This window comes from Diadema antillarum, unplaced genomic scaffold (genome assembly GCF_040938485.1).
Source record: "Diadema antillarum isolate AM-2024a unplaced genomic scaffold, OU_Dant_1.0 scf00000038, whole genome shotgun sequence".
In the NCBI taxonomy this organism is placed as follows: Eukaryota; Metazoa; Echinodermata; class Echinoidea; order Diadematoida; family Diadematidae; genus Diadema; species Diadema antillarum.
The window spans coordinates 608639-619990 of NW_027270927.1; the positions used below are offsets into that span (position 1 = coordinate 608639).

Below are 11352 nucleotides of genomic sequence, written 5' to 3' on the forward strand. Positions count from 1 at the left end.
TTTTTGGTACATTGTTTGAAGTGTTATCGGATCATTCGTTATTCGAAGCAGATCCGCTTCTTTCACTTTTGGCCTTATCGTGCAAACATGAGATTACAAACACACACACACACACAATGTTGACATACATACATGATACACATATACGCACACTTAAAAACAATAGGCATAATTATACAGATCCATACACCTTATCTATTCGACACTAGGTCCAGATCACGTAAAATCTTTAATTTTTGAATTTCCATGTATTCAGAAATTACACACACACACACCTACCTCTACATCTATTCTAAAACTAATCAGATCTGCATGTGTATAACAGATCAGGTTTAATTTTTATTTTCGCATTTTCATGCATTCAGAGATTACAAACACAGGCGCACACACATAAAATATACTTAACTTCCATTCGACATGTTTGAAGAGCTCGCCTATACATTTATGGAATTTCAGTATACTTCTTGCTCACGCGTCTCTCCTGAAGACAATGTCAGCGTTCCGAGAAGATGAATTTTGACGGGGTTTCACTGTGAAGACACTATAGACACGTGTCAAGGAGATAGGAACACGTCAGCCTTCCAATAATAAAAACTTGAATGCACCAAGTCACAGATAACAACGTTTCCATCTCTCTCTCTCTTTAACTCTCTCCCTCTCTCTCATTTAAGCTCTATTCATATCAACTCATAATCCACGGACAGACAACAATTCAACTAAGTACACTTACTTTGTTTATAACATGATAGAAAATACTTTTTTTTATTAATAATAAAATGGAAGTATTGTGAGTTGCAAAATAACATGCTCATTTCATCATATTAGTCGTCGATAAACTCACAATGGTACCACTTTGTTTTGCGCTCATATAATACATTTTTACGTTTTGAATTGCGAGATGACAAATAGTTCAATGAACTTTTAACTACAAAATTTATACTGTAATCTCCATTTCCAATAGTTGTCTGTAAACCCTGTTTATAGTGTCACTTTTTCGTGAGATACATTCAAACCCGTGTATAGAGCCACGCTAAAAAAGCATCAGGACATGGCTGCTCAGCAAAACTTATCCTAAATCCATCATTACTTTCCTGTCTGGCCTTATATTCATCGAGTTATCAGATCATTTTATCGACTCATAACTGGAATGGAAACTAACACACAATAACTATTGGAGGAGATGGAGTTAATTTCAGTTTATTACTAAAATGAATGCTCCATGTCAGACATATGTGATTGTCGGAAAGCATTAGATTTCTAGGTGCTTCATTAATTACTCACATGAAAGTTTCTATAATAATGATATCTATTAAAACCTTATTGCGCAGGTAATATAGTGATATCTATACCATATAACGCAGTACAGCTCTTCAAGAAACTCAAGAAAGTGTCCTACATTATATCTTGCATGTCACATGGAATAATTCATCTTGAATATCAACTTCATTACACCATAAAAGTAACATTTCCAGCACCAACGTCTCATTTTGTCACTCATTAATTTTTTAAAATAAAATGCACGAAGTGTAACATTTTTATTAGGAAGTCATAAGACATGTGGCAACAATGCAGTTCTGCCAGCTAAAAATACCCCATAATCATATGCAGGAAATCCCGATGAGCCTACTGACGTTTGCGCATGGGCCGAAGAGAGCGGCCAATAACCAGGCGAGGACCTGCCCTGAACATGCCTCGACACAATGGAAGGGAACATACAACAGTGCATCGACAAACCCTGCGACGCTTCCCCGCTACGTGAACCTGCACGGCAAGGGGAATGGTGTTCTGTTGTCCGCTCTTGAACAAAAGACACAAAATGTAAAAACTTCCATAATTTTGAAACGAAAATAAAAGGAACAACATTTGCGGAATACCAACAGACATTTTTTTTTCCATTAGCAAATTTAGCATGGACAGCAACAAGAATTGTGGTATATTGGTTCTTTACAGGAGTTTGCACATACTTTTCAAGAGCTCTGAAATCACCAGTGTCGAGCAATGATCAATATTCGATACGACAGCTCCCAGGTCCTATATCATCCACATACGTTCTTGTTTAATCATCTTGTTAGTTACATGGAGAGATCTAGTTGTCTAGACCTCGTAGAAATGAAACAGAATGTGTGTCTCTAGCTAAAGATACTGCAGACCTATATGTTCTATGGTTGTACAAATATACCGATCTTCATTTTCTCTTCAATCAAGACCTCAATAGGGCCGACGCAGAACTTCCTGCTTTGTGTCTCATCCAAGCAAAATCGGTGCCAATCATTCTGTACAGACATGACAGATTGTCTCCGTGTGTATAGTGTGCAATACTAGCATGGTATAAAATTATAAGATACAGTGTATCTGCAAAGAAAGCACGTACATACAGACCCGGGACAGCTCATCTAGTTCATGAATCTGAAGACTGCATTCGTGTGGTTTCAAATTCAATGCAAGCGGCATATTCATCAAATAATATACGGTTGATGTCCATATGAATATGAGTGTAATAAACAGGAAGGAAATAAAAGCCCGTTCTCCGAGCAATAAACACGTCAAGTTCGTCAAACGGTGAAAGTTTTAGGTTTCAAACACGATTGGTGATCCCCCGTTTCTTGCTGATATTTGTCCGTCAAATGCTTGGAAATATTTGTAAGATGGGTGAGAATGGAGAAAAGCCCGCGCAGATGATTTCTGAAAGCCCGAGCAGTGAGGGTTTGAAGTCGCACGCTCTCAGGGTCATGGTTCATATTCCCATCCTCCTCCTCCTCGTCGCTAAGCTCGTCGTCACCGGACGGTCCTCGGGCGAGTTCCCGCTTTACGGCCTTCAACATCGAATAATACGTGAGAAGGCTCACCTGGTCGTTGACGATAGCTGGTGTAGACTCACTGGATGATGAGATCACGGACATAGAGTCTTCGGAGGATGTTGAGTTGCTATTGCTCTGCGCTGTCATCGTCGACTCACAATAAGCGCTGTCCATTTTCATGTCCATGAGGCGACTAGGGATCAGCACCGTTTCGTCCATGTCGTTCACGGAGTCGATGAAGTTTTTCATAATACCCAAAATCGACTGTGATTGAGGTGTCCGTTCGTTGTCGGTTCTCTGCAGCTCCATGATGATGTCAGAAAAGTAATTGTTGTTTTGAGTCATCAAGACTTTTTGATCTTTCCTAGATTCAAGAGCAGCAGAACACTGCTCACCACCACCAGGTTCGCTTCGGCGACTATCACTGCATTCAGCGTCTACACTTTAATAGTCTAAGACAGATGTGATCTCTGAAGTAGCAGATGCCTGATCCCCCGAAGATGGAGTCAGATTTTGAGATGGTGGCAATGAAACTGATGCTCTTCTCAGTAATATGATCTCCTTCGAAAATGACATGCGATGAGTGTTTTACACCAGTTTCAGAGGCAAGGAATCATCTCGCAGGACAAGTGAAGTGGCTTTGAACTCCGACTGGTAGTATGCAGCAGGCTGGCCTGTGACAATGGTACGGCACGTGTACGAAGATTGTCTCCAACAGGAACGCGAATCTATATGACACGACTACAACAATAGTTGCAGGAGAATATAAGTAAAAGTGTCAATGATTTGTGCCTTTTACCTTTGCCGTAAAGGTGGTCTTCACTGTAGTGTGGTCGAAGCTTTTATAAGCAAAATAGATGGATGAATGAGTCGACTCTCCCACTGTTTGTGTGCAGACTTTACACCGTAAGCACGCAGTTGTGGGCTGGTTACATGGTAAATGAAATGCTAAACCGCAAATACAGCGCGCAGGCGCAAAAGATGACGAAATGGGCCGAGCCCCCAGATATGCTAATGATCTCTGATCACGCTATGGCAATGAATCACCACCGATAAACCATCATTGGCTCGTGGAACAGGCGACCTCGATCGCAGTACTGAGTTAGGGATCTTCTAAAAATCCTATATGATCAAGCCGCAGAATTATTTAATACCAAGTCAGAATTGTGGCGATGGAATCACACTATCATCTCCAATGACGACACAAGAATAGAAATCCAGTCGTACCTCTGTAAACTAGAATCACATAATCCATAGGAATATGTTAAGGCCACGAAAATGTTCATTCCGTATCTCCCGTATTTTTAGGTGTTGTCCCCAACGTGATTGTTTCGTGATCGTCAGAAGTTTGTTGAACCCCAATCACAGCCTGCGATCCACTTTTGGAAAGAACATTATTGGCGTAAATCTGAGTACATGTTAAAACTTTTACATAGAAATGTGACTTAAAACAAACAAAAGTACCTATTTGTGAATGTGGTTGAAGCTTTAATCTCTATTATATAGCAAGAACTAAAGAACCAAACAAGCCTTTAACTTGAGATATACAGCCCTGTACAGCCAAACAACATTAGGTGCATCATGATTGTCTGTTCATATACCAACACAGCGAGCGAGTGAGAGATTTCTATAGGCCTATCTTTATGTCTAGTGTGAATTTAGAACCGATGGTAATCGACAATTAAACATTATCACTCGCTCCGTAAGCTCCCCACTTTTCTAATAGGCCTACTGAAAAAAAAAGACCCACACAAGTCTTCTCCGCACAATTTATTATTCTCTCCAATGACAAGTAGGTAAAGAATTATTCTTTTAAAAGAAAATGACAGTTGCAGCCCTAAAGTTCTAACCGTGGCCATAACAGGCCGAGTCTAGTTATGTTGCCACTAATTAGCTGGTTTTCTAAACATTTCAATCATTCTTTTAGCATATAAACAAGAAGGTATAGCATTCGAAATAGGCCTATGAGTCTGTCAACAAACACCGATTGAACATTGAGAAGTGATAACTGCATTTTAAATTTAAAAAGGCGGAATTATTGTATCAAGACTATTCTCTGCACTCAGTCGGTCAACAAACTTTCCGTAACGAAAACAACAAACCATTCCCACGAAGCGTGCACGAGGTCGAAGCAAGGTAGGTAATGAATGATCCAATCAAATGAGGAGCTTCCTTATGAGTATTCATCAACTCAAACGTTTTGATTGGTCAATAAGGACAAGCCCATTTTTGGGAGACGTTGATTGGCTGAAAGGACCGCGCCCCCTTAATCGTCCAATCGATGCACGCACAACTGAGAGCATGTGCCCCGGGAATCGAAATCAGCTGTGAACATTGTTATGATAATGAACTCTGCACTTCCTCTCTCGGGCTGCCGCAAGTTGAACAAAACATTCTTTTTCTTGACTAGGACAGTACTAGTACTCGGTAGTCTACTCAAGTCTGCTGTTGAAATGTCGCCCTCTCTTGTCTATTATCGTAAAACCGTAGATAGAGAAAAAAAAAGACAAAGACAAACAAACGATGTACACACAAACACACACGCACACACGTACCGTACAAACACACACACATACATAAAAAAAGATATAACAGAAAAAGCTAGATTCACTGAGCAAAGGGCCTTATCTTTCCTTCTTCTTCTTCTTCTTCTTCTTTTATTCAATGAGAAAGTGAATGTTTTGGAAAGAACGCGAGTTCATGTCGAAAAAATTGCGAAGTCCACCATTCAGAGAGAAGTCTTTTTTTTTTTTTGCCGAATGTGTTACGACAATGGAGCCATACACAATTCCTGCATGTTCTCACGACGTCTGCTCTACTATAAGATTATGTACGAACGTCGTGTGTAAAATGGCCATTGATGAAATACGGTCCCGTCACACAAACAAAAAACATGTGGTTTAAACGAGAGAATGAAATCCAAGTATACATGTGAATTGAGTGAATGCAGCAATATTAGTAAGAAGACATCAGAGAAAGTTTGAGAAAAATGATAGGACAATCCGTTCAAAAGTGATTATTATTATCATTATTATACTTTGAAATTTCGGTGCAGTCATCGCTGAATGAGAAGACTAAAAGGGTTTACAGTTTGTGACGTTATCTATAGGGCCTATGTTTAAAACGATATAGATAAAATTATTTTCATAGGGAAAATTCAACAAACTTTTTTTAATATAAATGAAAATAAAAAATTCTAAGAAATACTGCGGACATTATGTTAAGTGTGATATTATTATTATAAGATCCCCCTGCTTTCTGAAAGAGGTACCGCGGTAAGTCAGGTGATTTTTTTTTTTTTTTTTTTTTTTTTTAGTATGCTACGAAATTGAACATAGTTATTTTTAATTCTCATTACATTTTCTTGACATCGTCCTTCATGTGCCATAATTGCAGTCAGTGGGACAGGGGTATTTCCGCCAAAAATGCCACAAACATTAATTGCCAGAAAATGATTGGCTACAGATAGTCGACATGCCATTTGTGGCCAGAAACTCCAAAGAAAATCCTACTTTATAGGGTTGAGTTCTCTCTGGTAAAATAGAGTAAAATCTAGAAAGTATGGCATGCATTCAGCGTTTTATTGGGATTAGACCATTGTTTCATTGCAACATTGAAAATCATTCGTATATCTTCACTAAAGTGCAGTCACAGCATCAGTGTAGAGCAACAGTGTGTTATCTGATATAGTATATAGGCCTAGTTTATAGTTTACAGATGGTTTCAGAATTGGATGCAACAGCTTACTGTGTGCAACCTATTTTAGATGTGTAAAAGGAAACTTGAATTTTTTTTCAAAATTACACTAACAGCTTTATCTTGTATAATAGTGGTGCAGTCAACATTCTTTTAACAACAAACCAAAATTGTCGGTCATTGATGAAACCACCCATGGGCTTAAAACTCTTTGTGATTATGCATGACCCTTTGTAATTTTTCAGTCTCCATTTCAGACGTCTGCAATGCTTACATAATCCAAGTTTTTGTATAAGAAAAAACAACAAAAACACGATATCAATATCACGTAAAATTGCACGGAGAAACATAAAAATGTTACATAAAAATCATCTTCAAAGCAAATAAGAAAAGGAAGAACAATGCCTTCATATAAAATCGATACGCAGACATTGTATTCAGATCAATGATTTTTTTTTTAAAATGTTTATTGCCGGGATAATTATGATACATGAAGATCCCTCTAAATGATATTACCTTTAACTATGATTGCCAGTAACAAGTCGAACGAAAGGCTATGCTTTTGTTAAAAAAAAAAGTTACATTCTCTTCATTTTTGTAACTATGGTTGATACCACTTTTTTGTCAAGGACAATATTGTTAAACTTCAAAAAATATATGATTCGATGTAATTGCTCCTCTTTGCTGCAGAAATTGAAAGGCACTGAATCATCTGCTTTTTAATTCTTTGTATATGAAATAATGTGAAAACAGATCTGGGTATACTGGTAGAAAAGGTTTCCTCCTTAAATTAATACATTGGTACAAGTATGTTATGGTCACACGCGTGATTACAGGTCTGGGCTCCGTCTTTTATAAATATTGCGACTATAAGATAAAATTCAAAATGCGCGCGATTTATGATTGTAAATATTCTTCATAAAGATCAACTCAAATTGACATCAATATTATAATAATTATGTATGAACTGTAAAGAGCTTGCTTCCAAAAGGCTCTAAATCCATCATTTTTCAATGGATTTAGCGCCTTTTGGAAGCAACGGCGTAGCCAGGATTTCATCTTAGGGGGGGCGGTTAGTCTGCGAGGGAGCGAAGCGACCGAGCCCGAGCGAGCGGAGCGAGCGAGGGGGGGGGGGGGGAGGGTGTGGGAGGGGGGTTTCCCCCCTCCCACGGTAAGAACTTTTTGCATTTTGATGTTGTAAATGGTGCAATTTGATGCATGTTTTTGCGCGTTTTATCGACGTGAAACAGTCCCACTTGTTTATGGTAGCAGTTTATTTTGATGTAGATTATTATTGAACAATTTGCCTATAAAAGGGTATAATTTAGATACACTTCTTGTATTAATTCTTTTCACTGAATATCATGGACGCGACTGAACCCGAGCGAGCGGAGCGAGCGAGGGGGTAGGGGAGGGTGTGGGAGGGGGGTGTCCCCCCTCCCACGGTAAGAACTTTTTGCATTTTGATTTTGCAATGGTGCAATTTGGTGCATGTTTTTGCGCGTTTTATCGACGTGAAACAGTCCCACTTGTTTAAGGTAGCAGTATATTTTAGTGTAGATTATTATTGAACAATTTGCCTATAAAATGGTATAATTTAAACACACTTCTTGTATTAATTCTTTTCACTGAATATCATGAACGCGACTGAACCCGAGCGAGCGGAGCGAGCGAAGGGGGAATGGAGGGTGTGGGAGGGGGTGTCCCCCTCCCACGATAAGAACTTTTTGCATTTTGATATTGCAAATGGTGCAATTTGATGCATGTTTTTGCGCGTTTTATCGACGTGAAACAGTCCCGCTTCTTTAAGGTAGCAGTATATTTTAGTGTAGATTATTATTGAACAATTTGCCTATAAAATGATATAATTTAAATACACTTCTTCTATTAATTCTTTTCACTGAATATCATGAACGCGACTGAACCCGAGCGAGTGGAGCGAGCGAGCGAGGGGGGGGGGGGGGGGGGAGGGGAGGGTGTGGGAGGGGGGTGTCCCCCCTCCCACGGTGAGAACTTTTTGCATTTTGATGTTGCAAATGGTGCAATTTGATGCATGTTTTTGCGTGTTTTAACGAGTTGAAACAGTCCCACTTGTTTAAGGTTGCAGTATATTTTAGTGTTGATTATTATTGAACAATTTGCCTGTAAAATGGTATAATTTAAATACACTAGTCTTCTTGTATTAATTCTTACACTGAATATCATGAACGCTGTCTGTTCAGCAATCAAACAGAAAAAGCATGCACACGAGGGTGTAGATAGGGGCATATCCCCTGCCACACGAAGGTGATTTTGCGTTATCAGACATGAAATTCAGCGATCTGGTGCAAATTTTTGGTGCAATACTTTTTCATCGAAGTGTTAAAATCACGGAATTTAGCTCTTATTCCGAATGTGCACCATTTGTGTGTATGTATAAAGTCTAGTGAGGTAGAGCTTAGGGGAAGGGGGATTCCCCCTCCCGCTCGTGGAGCTTTTGCGTTTTTTAGAATTGAAATAAAGCGATCTGGGTATAGCCACAGTCTTCTTCTATGCATGGCGGGGGGGGGGGGGGGGGGGGCAAGCAGGGAGAAGGCGTGGGCGAGTGTTATCTCCACCCTTCCCTTCCGATGGAGCTTTTGCCTTTTTAAGGTTGAAATTGAGATATCTCGTATACGCATATTTGATGGAATCAACATTTGGGAAATCACCCCCCCCCCCCCCCAAAAAAAAAAAAAAAAAACTGATTGGGGGGGGGGGGCTGAGGGAGGAAAGGGTCAATTAAAAGGGGAAATTCCCCTTATACATGAGGGAACCTTGAGTTTTCGGAATATAAGTGATAAGGCTTGTGCACTCAGAATTATTCATAATTTTTTGTAAATCTAAAAAGTGTGCTTAGCTATATCAATAGGGAAAGAGGCACAGAGGGGGAGGGTTTGGGAGGGGGATACCCCCTCCCAAGCACGAGAAATTTTGCATATTTTGAATTGAAATTCAACGATCTGGTGCACACTTTGAGTGAAATATAAAAAAAAAAAATATCTTATTTGATGAAAGGTTGCGAAGGAGACCCGCTTCATGTGCATGCATACAGTATACACGCATTTTTTTTTTCCGCCTCCCAAATCCCCGGTCCAAATCTTAGGGGGGGGGGGGGGGGGGCGACCGCCCCCATCGCCCCCCCCCCCCCCCCCCTGGCTACGCCAGTGTTTGGAAGCAAGCTCTCCATATATCAATTAATTTTGATAACACTGGCACGAAAAGTATACCAAACTTTATGTTCGTACACTGTATTATAAATCTAAACTGTCATCAGAGACCTTCAAATCATGGCAAAGCGTCTTATTATCTCCTCTAATATCCTGGCCTCTAACGTTACCCTATTAATAATTTTGAAGTCAATGGCAATGTAAAATTGTCTATTGATTTTTGGTTCAATTCCTTATGATTTATCCCTCTTTAAAAAAAGAAAGAAATTCCACTAAAAATAGCAACATTGCAGTTTACGCCACATCAATTCGTTTATACGCTCTTGAGCTTACATGACTGTATTTCGGTCTTAGGTCCTGTGAGGGCGCTATGATAGTTTTATGCGTAGGGCCCACTGATCTCTACAGAGATCAGTGGTAACAGTAAAGGGGGTATCTCACAGGGCTTGAAACTAGTTCGCGACTCCAAATTTTGCTAGTTGCAGAGACGTCTCCTGAAAATTACTGAGTCTCCGTGGAGTCGCAAGATGCGATTTTTTGCGAAGTCTCCGCGACGTCTTCGAGACGTCTCCATATCAGTTGCGGAGACGTCGCGGAGACTAACCGCGACTGCGGAGACGTCTCCGCGACTGCTGCGACTGATAAGTTGGAGACGTCGCGGAGACGTCTCCGTTGGTGAGACAAATACAGCCTTAAAGGGGCCTACGAGCACTTCGTTTGTGATGCCTTTGTTGTTTCACTTGTCCGATTTTTGCCATTGCAGCAAGCGTGGCGGTAACATTCGAGGCATGAAACTTTCGCGAATTGCCGACCATAATGGTGTTTACAGCACTGTAGGCATACCGGCGTTCAAGCCATTGAGGTGACGATAGGGAAAAAAAGAGAGCAAAAAAACAAACAAACAAAATAAAACTTTTGCTTGCATTTTACTTTCGCGAATTGTGGATGGTTTTTCGTGAATTTCACGAAAGTTTCATGCGCGCGGAAAAACTCTGGTTTCACAATGGGACATTAATGGAGAGCATTGATTCTTCAAAGCTGCCCCAAGGGATTAAATACCAAGGAGGTGTTATAAACCCCTCAAAAGAGTCCACCAATTCCAGTTTGGTGTATATCATATTAATTTATCTTACGACTACGTATTTTCATTTAACATATATACATTATAAGACAAAAGATTAGAAATAAATAAATGAATAAATAAATAAATAAGAAAGCCTGATTAATTTTCTTTACAATGACAACTCACTTGTTTACACTATTACGCATTAATGCACAGTGACTTACATTATGAGGAAAGGTAGTGTTTATAATCCCCACTTGTTTTGTCTTCTTTTGGAGGCATGTGCTTGAAAAGAATGCATTGTGAGATTATCATTATTATAGATTCCAGGCTTCATCCATGAATAAACTGCAGTAGTTAGTATGTGAAGGTTGACCAAACAAGCATCTAAATGGTATTTTGAAGTACTCACATTGTGCACATTGCACCTTATTCAAGAGGCATTTTTCTTATCGAAAAAGTGAATTATGAATAGCAGAATTGTTGCGGCTTTTCACTTTTGATCTGCCCTCATCCTCAGCTGTTTTGCACATTCCAGGAACACCTAAACCATAGCAAGTGAGGTGTCATTAAATTATTTAGGCTTGTTTTTATAATGTTATGAAGA

At 39.6% G+C, this 11352-nt stretch overlaps 1 protein-coding gene across 1 annotated transcript; it reads right to left on the reverse strand.

Annotated features, from left to right (window-relative positions):
- Positions 1-441: 441 nt before the first annotated feature.
- Positions 442-3614, reverse strand: LOC139710417 (mid1-interacting protein 1-like). Its single transcript, XM_071622336.1, has one exon. The coding sequence runs from the start codon at positions 3141-3143 to the stop codon at positions 2553-2555; it is 591 nt and encodes a 196-aa protein (XP_071478437.1). The 5' UTR covers positions 3144-3614; the 3' UTR covers positions 442-2552.
- Between the last annotated feature and the right edge of the window lie 7738 nt (positions 3615-11352).

What these genes read in the sequence shown, in the direction of transcription:
- LOC139710417 (XM_071622336.1), bottom strand. Translation starts at nt 3,143, where the DNA reads ATGACTCAAAACAACAATTACTTTTCTGACATCATCATGGAGCTGCAG.